This window comes from Caenorhabditis briggsae, assembly GCF_000004555.2.
Source record: "Caenorhabditis briggsae complete genome, chrII, whole genome shotgun sequence".
Lineage (NCBI taxonomy): Eukaryota > Metazoa > Nematoda > Chromadorea > Rhabditida > Rhabditidae > Caenorhabditis > Caenorhabditis briggsae.
Window position 1 is genome coordinate 12,090,254 of NC_013486.2, and position 22,919 is coordinate 12,113,172.

General features: G+C 36.3%; 7 protein-coding genes and 1 non-coding gene across 8 annotated transcripts in view; 2 read left to right on the plus strand and 6 right to left on the minus strand.

The window, feature by feature from the left end:
• CBG20944 overlaps window positions 1-22,919 on the minus strand; it is a gene marked incomplete at both ends in the record, with an annotated part of 72,787 nt that overhangs the window by 6,290 nt on the left and 43,578 nt on the right. The gene's annotated exons all lie outside the window — the stretch shown is intronic.
• On the minus strand, window positions 186-3,261 carry Cbr-sre-51 (the record flags this gene model as incomplete). The annotated part of the gene is made up of 5 exons (XM_002631694.1): window positions 186-357; window positions 403-535; window positions 679-796; window positions 847-1,003; window positions 2,804-3,261. Coding segments are annotated over 5 exons (1,038 nt in total), but the record flags the coding sequence as incomplete, so codon positions are not given.
• Window positions 1,065-1,137, plus strand: CBG28495. The gene has a single exon. It is a non-coding gene (tRNA).
• On the minus strand, window positions 4,313-8,080 carry CBG20947 (the record flags this gene model as incomplete). The annotated part of the gene is made up of 14 exons (XM_002631695.1): window positions 4,313-4,339; window positions 4,547-4,604; window positions 4,650-4,760; window positions 4,805-4,877; window positions 4,922-5,033; window positions 5,074-5,325; window positions 5,373-5,486; window positions 5,531-5,631; window positions 5,676-6,109; window positions 6,231-6,590; window positions 6,635-6,984; window positions 7,032-7,241; window positions 7,540-8,003; window positions 8,047-8,080. The coding sequence occupies 14 exons, from the start codon at window positions 8,078-8,080 to the stop codon at window positions 4,313-4,315; spliced, it is 2,700 nt and encodes an 899-aa protein (XP_002631741.1).
• On the plus strand, window positions 9,283-10,373 carry CBG20948 (the record flags this gene model as incomplete). Its single annotated transcript, XM_002631696.1, has 5 exons — window positions 9,283-9,389; window positions 9,566-9,809; window positions 9,858-10,005; window positions 10,051-10,202; window positions 10,251-10,373. 5 exons carry the CDS (start codon window positions 9,283-9,285, stop codon window positions 10,371-10,373), a joined length of 774 nt encoding a protein of 257 aa, XP_002631742.1.
• CBG20950 lies at window positions 12,438-13,528 on the minus strand (the record flags this gene model as incomplete). Its single annotated transcript, XM_002631697.1, has 5 exons — window positions 12,438-12,560; window positions 12,609-12,760; window positions 12,806-12,953; window positions 13,002-13,245; window positions 13,422-13,528. 5 exons carry the CDS (start codon window positions 13,526-13,528, stop codon window positions 12,438-12,440), a joined length of 774 nt encoding a protein of 257 aa, XP_002631743.1.
• On the minus strand, window positions 15,772-18,299 carry Cbr-sre-41 (the record flags this gene model as incomplete). Its single annotated transcript, XM_002631698.1, has 4 exons — window positions 15,772-15,958; window positions 16,011-16,144; window positions 16,741-17,020; window positions 17,824-18,299. Coding segments are annotated over 4 exons (1,077 nt in total), but the record flags the coding sequence as incomplete, so codon positions are not given.
• The window catches only part of Cbr-sre-37, a gene marked incomplete at both ends in the record, with an annotated part of 4,762 nt that continues 1,310 nt past the window's right edge, over window positions 19,468-22,919 (minus strand). The window contains 2 exons of the mRNA XM_002631699.1: window positions 19,468-19,605; window positions 20,408-20,693. Coding sequence (XP_002631745.1) covers window positions 19,468-19,605; window positions 20,408-20,693 — 424 coding nt within the window. The remainder of the gene's footprint in view (window positions 19,606-20,407; window positions 20,694-22,919) is intronic.

Below are 22,919 nucleotides of genomic sequence, written 5' to 3' on the forward strand. Positions count from 1 at the left end.
ATCAAAGTCATCTGAATATCGTAGTGCTCATACTCATTAGGAAAAAATCTGTAAAAATTAACTAAAAGTAAGTTTTTTACATCTTATTGACCGGTGCTATAAATTAGAGTTCTGTAGTTTACTGATGGCCCTTAAATAGTGGAAAAATAAGACTATAACATATTTATTCAAGGTTTTCACAGCCATGCATTTCTCAACTGATTGAAGTATTCTCTCGTCTCATCTTCCGGATTCAACACACTTTGTGAATTTTTCGGCTCATTTCGAATTTTCTTCAAAAACGGAATTCCTTCAATAAACTCCTTTTTCCATGAGGGTACACTGATTATTGCCACAGAACAGATGAGCAAAGGGTTTCTGGAAATTGTTGCTCTATCTATATTTTAGATAAGACTTCCTTACAAAAATATGCAATTTTCTATACAATGTGCTACCGGGTTTTTGAGCCAAATTGGGAGCAAATCGAGCACAATTGTAATGAGCAATCCACATGCAATAGCGACAAAAAATGTAGCGCAACAGATTATATTTCGGGCTAGCTGAAAAAAATGGTTTCAAAATTGACTTTATTTTTGAATTATCTAGGTCACGACCTAATTTTTATTTTCTAGGTCACGACCTAGTTTTTTGAATTTTCTAGGTCACGTTTATCCTTCAATTTTTTTCAATTTTAGAAACTTGCCATAATATGACGAATATTCTCCTTGACCTGAAACTGTTGAGCCAGTCTATAAGTACCGGGAGTTGAAAATCTCTTGCCTAGCTGAATATTTATGAACCATAACGTAAAATATATCTGAAATTTTTCCTTTTTTTTTATAAAATTATCCTCTTCTTTCCACTCACCACGCATACAAAAACAACACAAATGATACATAAAGAATCCGCAATTATAAATGGTATCCGATTATTGACCATAAAATAAGCAAACGGAAAACTTATACAATGAACCGAAAAAAGAAGACCCACTCCGATATAGGTTCGTGGTGTTCGCTCGTAGTCCCTGTGAAAAAAAGTGAAAAATGAACACACTTGTGTACGCCTTTTGTTCAAGGAGAATCGATGCTTCCGTAGCGCAGTAGGCAGCGCGTCAGTCTCATAATCTGAAGGTCGTGAGTTCGAGCCTCACCGGGAGCAATTCCTTTTTCGTTTGCTTTTTTTGATTCTTTTTTGCAAGCTAATTTGATCACTTACAGTACTGGCCATAAAGAATGCGACAACTTGTTTTTTGAAGATAACTTTTTGAAAACTCAACTTTTCAATCCGAATTTTTGGTAAGATTTTTTCAGCACTATCAAAAACTTTTAGGCTAAGTTGGTTTTAATATTCTGCTACAATTTTTTTGAAAATTAATTTTTTTCGAAAATTCATGAAAATGACATTTTTGGAGATCTATACAAAGAAGCTCAAGAAACACCGGAGGTCAAAAACAAAATAAAGGTAACAATAAAAAGTGATTTAATATTTCGTTGGGTATCCTTTCGCATCGATAACAGCCTTGCATCTACGTGGCATCGACTCCAGGAGCGTCTGAACCACCGTCATCGGGATACTCTTCCAAGCAGCTTCGAGTTGAGCAAACTTTTGATTGGCATTGGATGCTCTGACTCCTTTGAGGCGGCGTTCCAGCTCCTCCCACATATGCTCGATGGGATTCAAGTCTGGAGATTGACTTGGCCATTCTAGGAGGTTCACACGGCGACGTCTGAACCAATTGGCGACATGACCCGAAGTATGCTTCGGGTCATTGTCCTGTTGGAACACCCACGATCGGCCCAAATTTGCTCTTGCCCATGGTCTCATTGTGTTCTCCAGGATGTCTTCGTACACATATCGATCCATGGTTCCAACGATTCTCTTCAATGGTCCCATAGAAGTGTCGGAGAAGCATCCCCAAACCATCACAGATCCACCTCCATGTTTCACAGTTGGACATTGGTACTGTGGAGCATACCTGGAGCCAATGGGACGTCGAATCCACTGAATACCATCAGTTCCGAACATATTGAACTTCGATTCATCGCTCCAGATGTGATTTGCCCACTCACGGGGGCCCCAGGACAAGTGCTGTTTAGCCCATTCAACGCGAGCTTTTCGGTTTTTCAAACTGACGAGTGGTTTTTTGACTGGTCTTCGTCCGTGCAGTCCAGCAACTTGCAAACGTCTTCTAATAGTTCTTCTCGATGGTACCGGTTCATTTGGAGACGTCACAGAAAGTTGAATATCCGTAGATGTGCGTCTAGGATCTTCTCGGCATGCGCGCAAAATGTTCCGATCCATATTTCTGGAAGTGGTTCGGGGTCTTCCTGGAGATTGGCGATGAACAACGCCATTCTAAATTGTTAAATTTAGTTGAGAAAGCTGATTGAAACCTCACATCATCTCGATTTTTCTTCAGAATACGGTAAATTTGGCTGGAAGAACAACTAAACTGAGTTGCAAGTATCTTCGGATGCGCGCCGAGTTCATGACCACGCACAATGCTTTTTCGCTCGTCCACAGAGAAGGATTTTTTCCCGAATGGTCTAACCATATCTGAAAAACAATAACTAAAACTAATTCCAATTAGTTGTCTTTCAACTTTATTTAAAAAAACCAAAAATCATGAAAAATATGCAAAATGAAAAAAAAATGAAAACAATTGAAAAAAAATTTTGTTTGCAAGATGATGCAATTTCCAAGTACGCAAGTTTTCGTAACTTTCCAATGTGTCTACAGTAAAAAATTCGAGTTGAAAAGTTGAGTTTTCAAAAAGTTATCGTCAAAAAACAAGTTGTCGCATTCTTTATGGCCAGTACTGTACCTGATAAAATACGTCGCACACACCCGTTCTATAGACACACATGTCACTCCTATAAACATTGAGTATACGTAGTGCCAGATTAGCAAACCAGGAAGGAATAAAGGGAAAATGGTGAAAAAATTAGGGACATCAATCATATTTTGAGTATCAGCTGTCCACCAAGTGATATAAACATTGCTAGAATTTTCGGTAATTTGTAAAAAGCCAACTTGATAAGGCATAACCAAAACTTTACAGACGAATGCTTCGAACCATTGAATAATTAGACCGATGAATAGAATATTCATATTTTCATGGAAATTTTTGGATTTAAAAACTATTATACAAGTCTTTAGAATTAGTAAAGCAGTGATACAGTAGGAAATTAGCTCTAAGATTGCTAAGCCTATATAGAAATTGTCCACGTTTCCATTTATACTGTATAAGGGGAGCCAGATAGTGCTAGAGGTGCTTTCGACGTAAATTATCATTTTAGAACTGAAAAAAAATATATATGAATTGTAAAAAACAGCAAAAAAGCAGAAAATCATATTTTAGAAAAATCAGATTATAGAATTATATTAACTAACTGATTGCAAAAAAAATCGAAGAGGAACCAAAAAAGCGTTTATTTCAGATAACAAGAATTAGGAAACAAAAACTAAGATCTTTGACTCTTGGAAACTTTTTTTAGAGTCTGGATTCTTGGATTTTTACACCTGTTGGACATTTTTTGCTTTTTAGTTTACGCAACTTGTTAATCGCAGATCTGTAACTCGGAAAATTCGATAAATATAAAAAACCGGTCCAAATAAAGTTCAACTTTAAATTCATTTGGTTTATCAGAATCTTAAATTACTGAAAGCGGGTGATATCAAAAACAGGTGTTATACCGTCACAGAAAAACTACAAAGATCCATATCACTTTTTAAAAAATTCTTCGGTCAAAAACTGAATTTTGAGCGAAGCGGAACAAAAAATTGTGATGAGTGAAGAAGAACAGACATGTTTCTGAAAAGTTCAAAAAGTCATGTCATCTTTTGAGAATCAACGATCAGAGTTTTTGGGTTTTCTCACGATTTTTTTTCCCAGTTTCTCACGAAAAAGCGTCAATCAGAAACATCGGCGAATTCTGAATTTTCAGAATATATCTTCCAACATTTTTAAAGATAATCGAATAACCAAAAAACTCGGCTGTTGCCCGCAACTTTTGGGCTGGATTAAAGTGGCTTCTGAGCTGCGTCATGGCGGATGTCGCTTTAGTTTTCTGTAGAAGCCGCCCAGCGACCGCCCAAAAGACGCCAAACCTACGCGCAAGTTACGCGTCGCTCACACGAAATCGGACTGTAGGCTCTAAAAAAATCTGAAAATTCTGTCCAAATCAATTTGGTAAATAGGATTTATTTTTTAAAAATCCAATAGCGGACAGAAGAAAAAAGATAATGAAGCGAACAACAAAAAAGAAAAAACAATGATTGTGTGTTAGATGAAAGTTGAATCATGATGTGAAGTTGTCACTTGTAGTCTTCACTAGGCAGTAGTAATCACTTTGGTGCTCTGAAAAAATGCAAAAGTAATTGTATTGATTATATTGTTGCTTACAATCCAATGAGATCTGCCGGCTCAAAGTCGTCTGGATTTTTGTTTTCAGCACGACACTTTTCTCTGAATATTTTGACGTCTTTTCATGATAGATGGTTTTCACAGGTTTTTCGGTTCTGAAGTTGAAGTCATTTTATAAGCAAAGCAGCAGTCAAAACAAACCTTACAACTCTCCAGTGAACCGGTACGAATATCAAGATGATAATCTCGAATGTAGTTCCTAAAAACAAAGTTCGTATGGATTTGGTTAATATATTAAACTGACAACATGTGACCAATCGCTGATTGCATAGTCTGTGAGACTAATTCACTCTCGGCTCGACGTCTCTCGACTTCTTTTGTGGCATCGCAATCATCATCTAGCTCATCAAGAAAACTGAAACATTGGCATTTGATTGAAAACAATACTGATATTCTCACGGGTGCAATGGATCAATAGGACCATGCAGTAGGTCATCGGGAAGGTAAATTCCAATGCAGTCAAAAGCGAAGTCTAAAAAATTGGATATTTATATTTAGCTTAGTATTGACTTTTACCAATAAGCTTGTCTGCAATCTGTTTTGGAAACAATTCGAAATGCTTATCAGCGGGTCTAATGCATCTTGGTCTATACGTGTACTTCCAGATTGCATAATTGGGAGTGAGCAACTGAAGTTTAACTTTAAACTGGAATCTTGAATATGCTCACATTGGAAAACAATTTGGTCAAGAAGTACGTCATTTGTGAAAATCCATTATCTCCAATCAAATTCGTTCGAGCATATGCTGCGGATAATTTAATTTTCGGAAAATTATCTGTGGCTTCAGTTGTATGAGTTCTTAGAAGTGTTCTTTTCACCAACATCGCAACTTTAGTATGTTGAACAAATGAAGATGCCAGCGAATTCACGGATGCTTGTAGCTTGTCGACAGATCTGCTTTCGAGCATTGCAATTTTGGTCTGCAAGTATACAAGTTTTTTACCGGAAAAGAAACTCAGTTGCACACCAAAAGACGTTGCCCAATTGGAATAGCAGCACGATCTTCTGGTGTAGATTGTTCATAATCGTTGTAGAACTGAAGAAGAGATATTGCTGGTTTTGGGACGCTTCTACACAGCTCCTGAAACCATGCATTGAGAAATAAAACATGAGTTTGAATTCTACCTCCACTTGCACTTCTGTCAGTGTTTTTTTGGAAAATCCTTCGCGAAGTACTTGTCCGATTGATAGTGGGTTTCCAGTTTTAATGGCAGCCTCCAGTCTCTCTGAAAAAAACGAAACATTCCTTGAAAAAAAGGAAATGTTTTACCAATCGGAGGCTCTTCTTTTATGTTTTTTCCTAAGTGTTGTGACAGACTGAACGAACTGTTGCTCATTTGGTGAACATTTCTCGCATTATCCATTGAATCCGATTCGTTTCTGTCATCCATTTCTACGGAGTTGTTTGAGGATTCGTCAGAAGATACAACTTTGTCAACTAGAGGAGTGACATCATACGGTTTGAAATTCGGATATTTCTTTTGAGCTTCTTCGGGATTGTTGAAAATTGGATTGTTATTTTCCGATGCTCGAAAAATGTTCGTGTTTTCGGTCTTAATAATTGCTCCAAATTTTCTTTCTGGCTGTGGACCTTCCTTATGCAATCCTTTTCTTTTTCTGCTCCGCTCGGTTTCCATTTTTGAGGTTTCACCAAAGCTTTCTAGAAGTTTTGTGACTTCATTCTTTTTCTTACCCATGGTTTTTCTGAAAAATAGGTTAGAAACCGACCTAAAAAGTTGTAAAGGTACAAAGAAGGAACGAGCACATAAAATAATACTGAATAGAACAAAAGTTTGAGAACATGATTCAAATTCTTGATACAAACGAGAAACCGGAAAATTCAAGAACTGTGACATAGCCTTCAAGATAACGAGCGTCAACAATAGAATAAGAACAGCCTACAATTTGACGGAAAAAGGTGTTAGAGGAGTTCCAATCAATTTTCAAATTATGCCACTGAGCAAAGTTGCTTAAATTCGTTGTTAAATAATCAAATGGATTTCTGGTTTCGAATCTTTGGAGTAAAATCATAAATCGATCCTTCTCATCTATGAAAATTCTTTCGATACTTCCGAATTCTACATCCATATTTTTGTTGAAATAGTAAATGTAGCAGTTATGAACGAGACGATCACTACATTTTCTCCTTACTGAAAACTGTTTTCTTCCATTGGACCATGAGGATCTAAAAATTGTAAGGATTTGCCAGCATGTATGAAGGAAAGTTACCGAAAAACCGGCTTATTTTTCATATATCGATTAAGATATTCTTCTTCTTTCTTTTCCAGCGGACAGTCGTCTATATTTTCAGTATTAGGTGCCTCATTAAGATGTTTTCCAAGCGCTTGCATTGTGGCAGGCATCTTCAGATCACTGTTCCAATTTTCAACAATTGCCAAACATGAGAAAGTTGCTCTTTTCAAGGCCATGAAGCGGCTTGAAACATTAATCATAGTCCGGGTTGTGTAGGTATTCGAGCTTCTTCCTAGCGTCTGATTCTGCCGCTCATATGGAGCTGCGCTGCTGAGCAATGGACTTCCATGCTTACGGATTCTTTTTGCCAAATGATCCACTAGATACTGGAAATTCAATCAATTAGTTTTCTTCTTCACACTCATAAGCTTACATGGAACTTCATTGTGTACAGAATTGGAAATCTAACTCCCACGTAGTTGCTCAGAAGAGGTGCCAATACATCAATATCTTCGCATTCTTTTTTCGAAAGATGAACATCTGATACCAGGCGAGTAGTCAGCCAATGTAGGAAGATCAGGCAAAGCCATTGAGTCGGTGTGGTAAATAAAGTCATAAGAGTCGGCAAGGCAAAGTTGTACAGCTGAAATCTCTATATTCACAACATATTCTTCCTCCTAAATAAACCCATTGAACTTCTGTCCCGGTTCGCGTAGAATAGGCTTCATCAAACTAGCAGATGTCTGTCCTCGTGGAATTTTCGCAGAGTTTAGAGCTTTCTGAAAAAATGCATTTTTTATATTTCATGTTGTTTTTTTTGCCTACCGCCCATTCTAATCTTGTGCATCAAATCCATTGTGATACGGCGGTGGTAGGAAGGAATCGATGAGTTCTGGAAAGAAGTGTTCAACCATACACGTACAGAACACTTATAAACTCACTCGGGGGAGAATCATCCGAATTGTACTCAATAACTGGTTAGCTAGGATACCAACAGATTTTACTTCCTGATTTCGTTTTAATTGGAGTCCCTTCAACGGAGCAATATGCGCAACCACCATAAGATCGCCACGAAGGCAAACCGCAAATTTTTCTAGACGCCTGCAAGATGAGTATTTTTGTTGGAACTCACGGAACAGTCTGACGTCCATATCCAGAATAGATTGAAATAATTCTAATCTAACTTTATGTACTACGCCGTCAAAAATAATTTGTAAAGGATCTTTTGTGATAGACTCCAGTTCTAGCCTCATCCTCTCAAATAGTGATACAAAATCAGTCGGCCACAACTTTTTGTTGGTTTGCATAATTGCAGCAAGAATCATCATATGAGGACTGTATTCCCGAAAAGTTCCTTCACCCCGTAACATCATAAAGTGGCAGAAAAACTGGCCAGTACTCGCCCCTATAAATTCAAATTTAGGAATGGAACATGTATTTTTTGTTACCTTGAAGATCCTCGTTTTCGAAAACCATCCACATTTATTGAAAAAAATACGGTGGTAACATTTGGGTGCTCTTTTTCACTTTTCTGAATCCTCTCTTGATAGTTTAGTGTGTTACACAATCTTTGAGACAATGAAGATGCGCATTGAGTTCGTTTCTAAAACAATGTTTTCTTAAACCATTCAATGAGAGTTGTCTAGCTATTACCAGAAGACTCGAATCGAAGCAGCCATTTTTAATTAAAATAATTTTCTATCATCTTTTTCATGTTACAACAACTAACACTTAGCATTAAGAAACTTGTATTTTTTCTCTTGCTATGATTAAAAAACAAAAACATCTTTAGAATTTTATAATAAGCAATGGGAGGCGGAGAATATTCTTCCTCATCTCTGTTTCGTTTCTAATAACCAGTTTCTTCTTGCTAAGTGTTAATTTTCATTTAAAAAATATTACAATTTCTTAGTCTTAACTTTTTTTATACAAAAATTTTCTTTTTCATTTCGGTTTTGAAAACTAAAATATATCGGATTCTTTTTTGCTTAATTATTAAGTAAGAATTTAAAAAATTGTCTTTCGATATAGCGTGTTTGTTAATTCCTTTCGCGATAATTGTTTTTTTCTTCTTCAGATTCGAAAGCTTGGAATCTTCAAAATCAGAAATGAAGCTCAAAAATGAACAAAACTGCAATCATATGCTACTTACAAACCAAAGTCACCCAAAAGTTTAAAACTTGGGGTAATATGGTATGCTAGAACTCTTTTTAAACAATTATTTTAAAAAATTTATTCTCACTTCTTTTCGTTCAAATACGTCATGAAATCAAATCAATTGTATTCTTATCAGTGTTGAAATTTCCCGTTTTCCTTGCTAACTCTTCAATTGTTTGTCTCTTCTCTTTTCAATTTTCTTTTTTTTTTCAATTTCAAAACACCTCATTTTCATCTTATCAATTCAAGAATTATCAGAAAACTGGGCACTAAAAACTTAAAATCAAAATCAAAATCGGAAAACTGAAACTTCAAAATGCATGATTCTGATTTAAAAATTTACCTGTGATTCTCAAAAACTGTCTCAAAGTATCTAATTTTGAACTTTTTTCTCCCTTCCCCCCCACTTTTTGGTTACACAGTTCTCTTTCTACTTTCTACGTTTAACATTGATATTATCAGTTTCGCTTTTTTTCATATATATTTTTTCTCAATTTTCAGCTTTTCCAGAAAACTTTTTTTTTCAGATGACTGAAAGAGAATTCACTCTGAAACATATATTCACTGATGTTGAGAAATTCGAGCAAAATCAAGATCTCTTTAGTCCAAAAAAAGAAAATTTTGGAGTCAAATGGTAGGTCTTATTGCTCATTTTTTAAATTATATTTGTATGTGAATTCAATTTTAGGAAAATTAGAATCCGGAAACATAACGAACACCTCGCAATGTTTTTATGCGCAAATGTGACGGGAAATCAAGAAATTCACACTAATTATATCCTGAGAAGGGAAAAAATCATTCAAAGTCTAGGAGTGATTTATTCAAAAATAATGGGGACGACTGGGATAGTTGGGGTTGGTTCTATTTTATTGAATGGAGAACTTTGGAAGATGAATATCTGGATGATGGAAAAATGGAAGTGGAACTTCATGTGAAAATAAATAAAATGTATGGATTTCCAAGAGAAGAATTAAGAAGCTTTGGGGAGGAAATGAAACAATTCTCCGATGTCACATTGAAAGTAAAAGAGCGGAAATTCTATGTTTTGAAGTTGGTGAGTCATTTTTTCAGTTTTTGATTTTCATCTATTCAACTTTTTCAGTACCTCTCCTCTCATTCTCCATATTTTGCAACTTTATTTTTGGGAAGATTTCAAGAATCTGAAAAATCAGAAATCGAATTAAAAGATGTCAATCCTCAAGACTTCCAATACTATCTTGAAGTTCTACATCTAGAAAATGGAATCGATGGTGGGTTACTGTACTTACCGTATATTTTGAAAAGAGCAATTTCAGATGATACTGTCCAAGGAATTTTATCAGTGGCTGATATGTTCGACACTCCTAAAATTGTCAAAAAATGTGAAGAATTTTTGGTCAAGGAATCAAAAAAGGGATTGAAAGAAAAGTTGGAAATGGCTGGAAGTTACAGGTTGGAAGAACTGAAAGTGAGTGTTCAGAAGATAATTTTAATCTGAAAAAATTGATCTTTTCAGAAAATGTGTCTGGATCAAATCAAATCAAGAGCGGATATTAGTTCAGTTATTTCAGAGGATCCCAGTGAAATGGATCCAAAAATTCTTGCAGAGCTTCTCAAAAAAGCACTTGTTTTCAATTGAATTATTGTTCTTTGTTCGCAATTCATTAGGAATAAAAAAAAAGATCTAGATCATTTAGCAAAACGTTGGCAGGTTGTAATGAACCATAATACTGAATATATTACTCACTGAAATATTTCATACGTTAATAAATTTGTGTTGAAAAAATGTCAAAAAATGTAAAAGACTTTCGGAACAACCTAATATTTCATCATTCACAAACAGAAAAATGATTCGGGAGAAGGGTGGGATAGAATCAGGCATCAGAATGCGATTCAGCTACAATAAGAAGTAGAGAGAATAGTGGATCGGAGTTTGAAAGTGGAATGAAAAACTTAGAGTAGAATAAAAAATTACTAGGGGGAAATCAAAAAAAAGGAGGGGGAAATCGTCGGTGGTCGGATAGTGAAGAACATAAAAAGGTGTTGAGTGATGAGAGCGTAAACGAGATAATGTAAACGGGAGAGAGAGAGATATATTGCATTTCTGGTAAGCAATAAAGATTCAGTCTGATTTTTGTTCGAGTTGCTTCATCAGAAAAGTAGCAAAGTACTCCTTGATTCCGTCCTTCGAGTTACGGTAAACTTCCATCGTCGCGTGACAGTGAAGGCAACTATCTCAATAGGGCATCTTCGTTGATTTCATGATCGGCAGTGATAACGTGCAAGTGTTCGAGTCTTTGCGCTGATCCAGTTTTACTTTCAATGTGACATTGGAGAATTGTTTCATATCCTCTCCGAAACTTCGTAAGCCTTTTCTGGGAAATTCATTCGTTTCTTCCGGAAAGCCAACCATTTTATTTATTTTCACATGAACTTCCACTTCCAATTTTCCATCATCCAGATATTTATCTTCCAAAGTTCTCCATTCAATGAATTTGCCCCAACCCCAATAATCCCAGTAGTCCCCTTTATTTTTGAATAATTCACTCCCAGACTTTGAATGATTTTTTCCCGGTTTTTCGAAAATATTCTCAGGATAGAATTAGTGTGAATTTCTTGATTTCTCGGCATGTTTGTGTATAAATACGTTACGAGGTGTTCGTTCCATTTTTTAATTCCTATTTTCCTGCAATTGAATTGACATACAAATATAATTTAAAAAATGAGCAATAAGACCTACCATCCGATACCAAAATGTTCTTCTTGTGGACTATAGATATCTTGTGTATAAATGCATTGCGAGATGTTCGTTATATTTCCGGATTCTAATTTTCCTAAAATTGAATTCACATACAATTGGAATTCAAAAAAAAAAAAGCAATGTGACTTACCAAGGCCCTTGTTTACCGCTCCACATGACAAAAATTCTGGAAATCAGCGGACAGAAGTTCAATGGGCGGCACGATAAATTGAGACTCCACCCAATCAGGATGACCCAAGAAATACAACCGATTCTTCCGCTTGTGGATGACTGGATCAGCGCAAAGACTCGAACACTTGCACGTTATCACTGCCGATCATGAAATCAACGAAGATGCCCTATTAGATAGTTGCCTTCACTGTCACGCGACGATGGAAGTTTACCGTAACTCGAAGGACGGAATCAAGGAGTACTTTGCTACTTTTCTGATGAAGCAACTCGAACAAAAATCAGACTGAATCTTTATTGCTTACCAGAAATGCAATATATCTCTCTCTCTCCCGTTTACATTATCTCGTTTACGCTCTCATCACTCAACACCTTTTTATGTTCTTCACTATCCGACCACCGACGATTTCCCCCTCCTTTTTTTTGATTTCCCCCTAGTAATTTTTTATTCTACTCTAAGTTTTTCATTCCACTTTCAAACTCCGATCCACTATTCTCTCTACTTCTTATTGTAGCTGAATCGCATTCTGATGCCTGATTCTATCCCACCCTTCTCCCGAATCATTTTTCTGTTTGTGAATGATGAAATATTAGGTTGTTCCGAAAGTCTTTTACATTTTTTGACATTTTTTCAACACAAATTTATTCAACGTATGAAATATTTCAGTGAGTAATATATTCAGTATTATGGTTCATTACAACCTGCCAACGTTTTGCTAAATGATCTAGATCTTTTTTTTTATTCCTAATGAATTGCGAACAAAGAACAATAATTCAATTGAGAACAAGTGCTTTTTTGAGAAGCTCTGCAAGAATTTTTGGATCCATTTCACTGGGATCCTCTGAAATAACTGAACTAATATCCGCTCTTGATTTGATTTGATCCAGACACATTTTCTGAAAAGATCAATTTTTTCAGATTAAAATTATCTTCTGAACACTCACTTTCAGTTCTTCCAACCTGTAACTTCCAGCCATTTCCAACTTTTCTTTCAATCCCTTTTTTGATTCCTTGACCAAAAATTCTTCACATTTTTTGACAATTTTAGGAGTGTCGAACATATCAGCCACTGATAAAATTCCTTGGACAGTATCATCTGAAATTGCTCTTTTCAAAATATACGGTAAGTACAGTAACCCACCATCGATTCCATTTTCTAGATGTAGAACTTCAAGATAGTATTGGAAGTCTTGAGGATTGACATCTTTTAATTCGATTTCTGATTTTTCAGATTCTTGAAATCTTCCCAAAAATAAAGTTGCAAAATATGGAGAATGAGAGGAGAGGTACTGAAAAAGTTGAATAGATGAAAATCAAAAACTGAAAAAATGACTCACCAACTTCAAAACATAGAATTTCCGCTCTTTTACTTTCAATGTGACATCGGAGAATTGTTTCATTTCCTCCCCAAAGCTTCTTAATTCTTCTCTTGGAAATCCATACATTTTATTTATTTTCACATGAAGTTCCACTTCCATTTTTCCATCATCCAGATATTCATCTTCCAAAGTTCTCCATTCAATAAAATAGAACCAACCCCAACTATCCCAGTCGTCCCCATTATTTTTGAATAAATCACTCCTAGACTTTGAATGATTTTTTCCCTTCTCAGGATATAATTAGTGTGAATTTCTTGATTTCCCGTCACATTTGCGCATAAAAACATTGCGAGGTGTTCGTTATGTTTCCGGATTCTAATTTTCCTAAAATTGAATTCACATACAAATATAATTTAAAAAATGAGCAATAAGACCTACCATATGACTCCAAAATTTTCTTTTTTTGGACTAAAGAGATCTTGATTTTGCTCGAATTTCTCAACATCAGTGAATATATGTTTCAGAGTGAATTCTCTTTCAGTCATCTGGAAAAAAAATGTTTTCTGGAAAAGCTGAAAATTGAGAAAAAATATATATGAAAAAAAGCGAAACTGATAATATCAATGTTAAAGGAATTATGACACATTTCGCTAGAATGGCCTCAAACCATTGGCACAGAAACCAAGTCATTAGAATATTGATATTTTCATGGAAGAGCTTGATTCGGAGGAATATTGAGCAAGTTTTGATGATTACATAACCAGTGAAACAGTAGATAACAATTTGAAAACATCCGAGAATGACATAAAATGAGGATTCATGAATTCGATCGTTTATCGAATAAACTGGAAGCCAGAGAAGGTCAGATGAGTTGTAAAAGGATACAATCATGGAAACAGAGAGCAAAATATAACGGGTTAGCAATCTGAAAAAAAACGGGGAACATATGAAAAAATACACAGCAGGTGCTAGGGGTGGAAAAAAACAATTTATGGTGGGTGGGGTTGGAAAATGGCTACAAATAGAAGGAATAAAATTTTTGAAATCTTTAACCCAGTTTTGGGCAAGTTTAGGGCAATCTTCGGCCAAGATTTGGGCAAGTTTTGGGTAAGCTTTGGGCAAGTTTTGGGCAAGTTTTGGGCAAGTTTTAGGCAAGTTTTGTCATGGTTTCAGTTTAGTTATGGGCAAGCTTTGGGTGAGCTTAGCTTTAGCCATATTTTAGACACATTTTGGGCAGGCTTAAGGCAATTTTCGTGCAAGCTTTAGGCAACTTCTAGGCAAGTTTTGGGCAAGTTTTGTGCAAGCTTAAGCCCACTTTTGGGCAAGTCTTGGGAAAATTTTGGTTGGGCAAGTGTTGGGCAATCTTTAAACTTATGGAGAAACTTTGGACAACTTTGGACAACTTTTGGAGAAACTTTGGACAACTTTGGACAACTTTTGGAGAAACTTTGGACAACTGAATAAGCTTTAGGCAAGTTTTGGGCAAGCTTTAGAAAAGATTTGGGCAAGTTTTGGGCAAGTTTTGGACACATTTCGGGCAGGTTTTGGGCAAGCTTTAGAAAAGATTTGGGCAAGATTTCAGCAAGGTTTGAGCAAACTTTGAACAAGCTCAGCCAAGTTTTGGGCATGCTTTGTTCAAGTCTTTTGGCAAGCTTGGGGGAAGTTGTGGGCAAGTTTAAGGGAAGCTTGAGGCAAGTTTTGGACAAGTTTTGGCAAGATTTGGTCAAGCTTTAGGCAAGTTTTTGGGCAAGTTTCAGCCAAGTTTTGGGCACGCTTTAGGCAAGCTTTCGACAAATTTTTGGCAAGTTTTGGGTAATTTTTGGCTAAGTTTTGAGCAAACTTTGGGTAAGCTTTAGACAAGTTTTTGGAAAGTTTTGGGCAACCTTTACCCAAGTTTTGTGCAAATTTTTGCCAAAATTTGGGCAAGTTTTGGAAAATGAAAAACAAGTTGGAAAGTCTGGGAACAAGGAAGCAAAGTTTTTTAAAAGTCAGAAACTTCAAAATGGACTCTCGTCAAACATGCCATAGAAAGTCTAGAAGCACCTTTGCTCTCTAGAAATTTTTCAACTGGAACGTTATATATTTTCCATTAGGAAATGTTTCAGACAATCAAAACTCAGTTAAAAAAATTTTAATAAAAAAATTATTAATTTAATTTCAATTTTGAAAATTTTCACTTAAAGGTGGGGGGACAGGAGATTTTTCGTAGTTTTTTTTGTAGCTAGAGTATGCATTCTACCGTAACGGTGTACAACGCTTAATGTCACTCTGCGTACATCTGTCGTCCTCGCCTTTATGTATGCAATCGGGCGTGCGCTTTCTCTTTACCCGTGTGGCTCAGTCGGTAGCGGCGCCGCACCCTCAATCATCGTCCTCACAAGTTCAACTCCTCGAGGGGCATCTTTGAACGGAATTTCGAGAAAATTATTTTTTTCATGTCCCCCCACCTTTAAAATAACTTCATTTAAAGGTGGGGGGACATGAAAAAATAATGTTCTCGAAATTTCGTTTAAATATGCCTCTCGAGGAGTTGAACGTGTGGGACGAGCATTGAGGGTGCGGCGCCGCTACCGACTGAGCTACACGGGCAAAGAGAAAGCGGTCGCCCGATTGCATACATAAAGGCGAGGACGACAGCTGTACGCAGAGTGACATTAAGCGTTGTACACCGTGACGGTAGAATGCATACTCTGGCCCCGAAAATCCCCCGTAAAATCTCCTGTCCCCCCACCTTTAAACATTCACAGAATTTTATTAGATTTCTGGGAATCGCAGGTTGTTTTCAGCAATTCCAGGAACTTTTCAACTGCTCGAAATACACTTCCGACTCAGAAACCACTGATTTTTTCTGGCGGAAGTCATAATTTCCAATTCTTGAACTTCTATGATTTCCAATTATCGGCAGATTTTTTAGGAATTCTTCTTTCCACGAAGGGCAGGATAAGAGTAAAGAGATACACATCACAAGAGCGGGTCTGAAAAATTTTTTATCAAAAAATATCTTAAAAGATTTGAATGTCAACTTACAACATCAAGAGACTATCCAGAATATGAACTAAAACTATGTTATATTCTGGTAAGATCCCACTCATCAGAATTTTGAAAAATAAAAGACACAGAAAAATGTAAACCATAATCACGTAGACGGATTTTCTGGCAATCTGAAAATTCTTAGTCAAGTTTGGGCTCAATTTATCTCGGCTCCTATAAAAGATAACAAAAATGTATCAACTGATAACATGTTGGTAATATTATGATGGAAAATTGATCAGTTGACAACTTTCCGATATCTTTGACAGGAACTGAGATACAGCATCCGGTCGATAAGATAAACAAAAACGCGTTTTTCAGTTGATTTTCGGTCATTTTGACCATTTTCAGCAGTCTGGATCTCGGAATTGAAGTTTTTGATCATTTTGAAAATTTTCAAAAGCGTAAAACAGACCTAAATTGAAAAATTTGCATTTACAGTTTTTTTTTCAAATGTGTTGTTTTCCAGTTATTTGCCGATTTTTGAAGGAACTGTTTTTTACTTTTTCAGTTCAAAAATCGGCCAAAATGGGGCTCTTTCAGAAATCAAAAATAAAAGGGATTTTCGAAAAATTCTATAAATGAAAAGTTTTCAATCTAGGTCAGTTTTACACCCTCCAAAATTTTGAGATACTCAAAACTGGCCAAAAATCACCCGAAAAGCGCGTTTTTGCAGCTCAAAGCTGGTTAAGAGAGGGTGCCCTTCTATTACAGGTTTGAAACTCACAGTCAAACTTCTAATGTTCTCCTCCACTTGAAATTTTCTAGCCAGCGTATATTTCCGATGATCGCAGTTCTTCTTCAACTGATTTCGGAATCCAAAATTGATTTTTAAAATGACAAAATATCCGACAAAGACTGAAATAATACAAAAAGCCCAATGTGCGTAGACAACCATAAATGGGATCATGTTATGGATTAAAAAATAGGCATAAGGGATTGTTGTAAAATTGACGAAAATGATAAGGAATATAGGGATGTGACGACGGCGGACGCATTCGTAGTCTCTGAAATTTTTTAGAAGTACAGTAACACAGATGATTGAGACACATTATCAATTTTTGTAGCTTCTTTAGCTAGCTTGTAGTTTGTAGCTTGTAAGTGTAGCTTGTTGGTACTGTATCTACTAATTAAAGAACTGAAGGTTTCTGTAATTTTCGGAATCATTTTCAAAAAAAAAAATTAAGGATTACTGTAGTTCTTGGATTGAGTCTTTTTTTTGAAAAATTGAGGATTACTTTTGTTTCTGAAGTCATTTGAAATATTCGAAATGGGGATTACTGTAGTTTCTGGCTTTTTGTTTTATTGAAAAACTAAGGATTGCTGAAGTTTTCGGATTCAATCTCAGAATTTCAGATTTTCAGTGTTTAAAGGTGGGGGGACATGAAAAAATAATGTTCTCGAAAATCCGTTCAAAGATGCCCCTCGAGGAGTTGAACTTGTGAGGGCGATGATTGAGGGTGCGGCGCCGCTACCGACTGAGCTACGCGGGCAAAGAGATAGCGCACGCCCGATTGCATACATAAAAGCGAGGACGACAGCTGTACGCAGAGTGACATTTAGCGTTGTACACCGTGACGGTAGAATGCATACTCTAGCTACAAAAAAACTACGAAAAATCTCCTGTCCCCTCACCTTTAAGAATCTTGGAACCTTGGAATTTAATACTATGTTGGTCAATTAAAAATCGGTACAAAAGCTATTTTCATCTGCCGGACCAAGTACAAAAAAGATTCCCGGCTCCTGATTTTTTAATCTATAACCATCTGAAAACCACTATCCCAGATATCACCTCCCATTCACTACTCACTGAATATAATAAGTTGCACATGCTCTCTCAAACCCAATGGCCATAATTCCAAAAAACATTGAAAACATATAATGACGAAAAACGTAGCTAGCAATGTACAAAGGAAGTATCTCTTGCGTATTTTTCACAAAAGCCATTTCCTGCTCCGAAGAGCTCCACCACGAATAGAACGACTTTTTTGGGTCATTTCCAATTACAATTAGACCAATTTGATAGGGAATCATCACAGATTTGGCTAGAATTGCTTCAAACCATTGGAATAAAAATACTGCCATCAGATAATTTTTGTTCTCGTGGAATATTCGGATGGATAGGAAGATTGAGCAGGTCCGAATAATTACGTAGGCAGTAATTAAGTAGATAATTAGTTGAAAAATAGCGAAAATTATATAAATTGGAGATTCGAATGCTCTATCATTTAAAGAGAAAACTGGAATCCAAAGGGTTTCAGATGAATTTTGTATGGCAATAATCATAGTGGCTTTTGAAGGGAAATGAAGGAAAAATTATGCTGATAATAATGAAAAAAAATTGGAAAATGTATAAGGAGCTAGCTATTCTTTTCACCTGTTCGCAAAACAGACGATGTAATGCCTTGTCGACGTCTTCTGATCAAAAAATGAGAAGAACTGAAAATTTTTGTTTTGTAGAATTATGAATTTTGATACCAAGACCTGGGTTTCCTGGTACTGATGAAGACAAAAATAGATGATTCTGAAATTCTGTTATCCTGAAATTCTGTTATTCTAGAATTATGTTATTCTGAAATTCTGAAATTCTGAAATTCTGAAAAACTGAAACTCTGAGATTCTGAAATACTGATATTCTGGAATTCTTATATTTCGAAATTATTAAACTTCGAAAGACTGAAATTCTAAAATTCGTTCTGAAACTCAAGAACGCTGAGATTCTGGAATTCGGAAAATTTTCAATTCTGAAATTCGGAATTATTGATATTCACGAATTTTTCTAAAAATCTAAAATTCTTAGAAGCTTAGATTCTGAGATTCAGATATTCTGCAATCATCAAATTCTAAAATTACGAAATCTTGAAGTTTTGAAGTTTTGAGATTTTAAGATTCTGAGATTCTGAGATTCTGAAGATTTCAAATTCAGATACTCTTAGAGAATGTGAAATTCTGAGATTCTGAAAATCCGAAATTCTAGGATTCGGAGATTCTGAGATTCTGAGATACTGAGATTTTGAGATTCTGAGCTTCGGAAATGCCGAGATTTCGAGATTCGGAGAGTCTGAAATTCTGAAATTCGAAAATTTTGAAGTTCCGAAGTTTTGAAATTCTGAGATTATGAAGAAATTCCGATGTTACTGGCTTCCCAAAATTTGAATAACAACCCAATTTCAATTTAAAAAAAACTTTATTACAGTAACCCAACAAAATTTATGTCCATGCATTTTTTAATTGCTCAAAGTACACTTCCGTTTCCTTCACAGCCGATGATTTCGTCTCCCGTACTACTTGTAAATGAGAAATTTTTGAATTCGGGAATCTCCTCCGGAATCTCGGAATTCCATTCAAAAACTTTTCCTTCCATGACGGCGAGCAACACAGCAAAGTCATACACATCACCAAGGCGGGCCTGGAAATTTTCGGACGTTAATTTTTAGAATATGGTTACAGAGACTTACAAAAAAATGGCGTTGTCCAATGCGTAAACAAAGAATGTGTCATATCCATGAGTCAATTCGAAGCCGAGACAAATTAGAAGAACAATGACGACGGAGATGAAAATTACAGCAGAGATAACCAGCTTTCGAGCGAGCTGAAATTTTCAGAACATACAGTACCTTTGATTTTGACCATTCTCAGGAATCTGGAGCTCGGCTGTGAAGTTTCCAATCACTTTGAAATACAGAAACATAGTTTTCAGTTTTTCAGAGGGCTAGAGACGCAGACGACGAGGGACGGTGCGTCTCTACTCTTGGAAACTTCAAATGCACGTATCTCGATTTCTGGATGAGCTAGAAAATTTTTTCAAACAGAATTGAACGGTTTGAAATGGATTTTCAGATTATTTATAAAAAGATCTTAATTTGTTAAAATTCTTTTTGACAATTTTCAAGAGTCTGGAGATCGGCTGTCAAGTCTCCGATCGCTTTGAAAATTTTGTAGGGTGTAAAGCAGATATACATTAAAAACTTTGCATTTGCAGAATTTTTCGAAAGTTCATTCTTTGTTGATTTCTAGAGGACACCCCTTTTTATCTGGTTTTCTACTGATACCGTGAAAAAAGACATGCGTTTTTCAGAAATCCACAAATAATCTGAAAATTCATTTCAAACCGTGCAATTCTCTCCGAATACCGATTTTTAGCTCATCTAGAACTCGAGATACGACCATTTGAAGTTTTTGAGGTTAGAGACGCAGCGTGTCTCGTCGTCTGCGCCTCTAGTTTCCAAAACTTGAAGCCGGTCTATCTCGGCTCCTAGAAGCGTTAGAAATATCATTTTTAGACAGAATTGTAGGAAATTTAATAGTTACAAAAATGGGAAAAATGGCTCAAAATCATCAACTATCTGATTGACCGTTGTTGTACATCAATAGAGCAAATTCGCAAAACTCACCCTCAAACTTTTAATATTCTCCTCGATTTGAAACTTCCTCGCCAACGAATACTTCTCATTATGTGACCATTTCAAACTGCTTATCCTATCTCTCCAGACTATATTAACTCTCCATAGAACTAGATACCCAAAAAAAATAATCGCCCCATTCATGAAACTTTGAATACAAGTTAAAATTAGAGATACTTGATTATTCAGTGTTTCAAAAGCATATGGAATTGAAATGCAATTTGTTGCAATAATTAGGAGAACAGGAATATGACGTCGACGGACATTTTCGTAGTCTCTGTAAAACGTTGATTAAATGAATGAAAGGGTTCAGTTCTGGGTTCAAAAAAAAGTTGATATTGATGTAGGTGTTTGTCTGAGTAGCGGAAGTGAAATTGAAAAGTGAGGGGGTTTTAAAGTTTAGAGAGTTTTAATTAATCACCCGGACTGATAAATATGTACGAGTATATCTGTAGACATAGGCATCTTGGAAGCACGAAAACTGGTAGAAATATAACTTTACGTTTGATTCAAAGCTACTGAAACTTTCAAAGCGATTCCTCAAGTCTAGGTATTGTTATGATTGGACAAAGATGAACTGTGTAAAATTTTTTTGTGATTTTCATGAGAGGAAACAACTTTGACATGCGATAACTCAGCTGAAAGTTGATCAAATAATTTGAAACTTGGCCAATTCACAGATGAATTATTGGTTTTTTTCGCACTCCAAATTTGATTGCTTGTTTTTTGTGTCATTTTTAAAGGAGTCGAGACAGCAAAAATTTTGGGGGACAGTTTGGGGGACGAAATGGCGCCGCGCTTATGTAGGCCATCGGTCTTCAGCCGTTTTTGCGCCCCTGTAGCTCAGCCGGTAGCGGCGATGTACCCCTGAGCTGCCTGTCATGACACAGGTCCTGGGCGATGATGCGCATAAAGGGCCCGATCCATATGCGATTCTCTAGAAGTCCGTTTGACACATATCGCGAACAACGAGCTGCGATGAGTCTCATATGTGTGCGATGCGGGAGAGGCTGAATCGAGTGTTCCGAATGCGCGCGTATCCTAGATGGATTCTGGGTGGGTGGGCGATATGTGCGATATGGGTCTGATACGGTAGGCCGACTACAACACTCCGAAATCCCGGATGCGCGCATTTTTTACCGTAAATCCACACCGGCCACTTTGTCAATTTTTCGTCAATTCGAGCCTACATTTCTGGTTTTTCGATTATTCCTTCGATGTTTTTTGTGAAAAAGAGCTATGGCAGAATAAAAAATCGCTGAATTCTTGCAGAAACATGTCTTTCACTCGTCAATTGCTATGTTTTTCGCCAAAATAGGTGATATTGAGATTTTTTGATTTCACTTTGTAATTATTGTGAAAATCGTATTTTCAGGTGGAGTAAAAGGTAAGTTGGTAAGTATACAATAATTACAAAATGTAAATTATACAAATTTTCAATTTTTCATGCAATTTCAAAAAAAGTGAAAGTGAGACATTTTTTGAACAAATGAAAAAAAACAATTCTTAGCGAATTTTTTCCCATTTTCTTCTGTTTTTGATTGCATATCAAATTTAAATGGAAACTGTCATAAGTCTTTTTCAAAACCAAAACATTGAGTTTCAAAAAATCAGTAATATGTCGTTCAAAATATAAAAGAATATGGAATAATAAAGGAAAAGTACGAAATCGGAAGACCTGAACAAAATCACATTACAATAGAACTTAACTGATACTTCTAGGAACCCCCAACCAACGTTTTAGTTCATTTCATCGAGTGCCAGCAAGCCAGGCGAGGAGATGCTTTGCGGCGGCGGTGTGCCCCATATGCCCCGTATATGCCCCATACCGGCGTCCTTTCCCTGTACCCAATTCATCGGCGCGTCCTCCGTCGCCCATCCATTATGCGTATGCGGCCCAGGACCTGTGGAGTTCAACCCCTCATGGGGGTTCTCTAGGCAAAATATCAGGAAAACTTTTATTTTGATGTCTGGCCTCCTTTAAATCGAACGACATCTCCGTTTGAGAACATTGTCCAAAAAAGTAGTCAAGAAATGAGATTTCGAAATTTTTGAAATTTCTAAAAAAACTGGTCACTATCTTTTCAAATTTTCTGAAGGATGTTCTTGTTTGGCTGTTGCTTAAAGCTATTTTAATTGAAGCTTTTTAAAAGTTGCTAGCTACAAAAATAAGGTTCTCAGACCAAGCATTAGCACTTATGTTGACACCCAAAGTTCTCTTCAATTGAAATAGAACGCCACCCCCAACTTCCAACTTTAAAGGGGGACTCCGACCAAAAAATTTTATCGCATTAAAATGTGTTAAAAGTTATCTATTTTCCGAATATTATTGCGAAAAAATTCAAAAAAAATCCAAAATCCCCGAAAAACGGCGTTGAAAAGGAAGAAAATTCAAAAAAAGGTGCCGCCGGGGGACGAGGATTTTCAGTGAGAAACCTAGGCCACGGCACCTGACAGCCTTTTTTTCAAGTCGCCGACAGTGGTTTTTTACGTTTTTTACCTG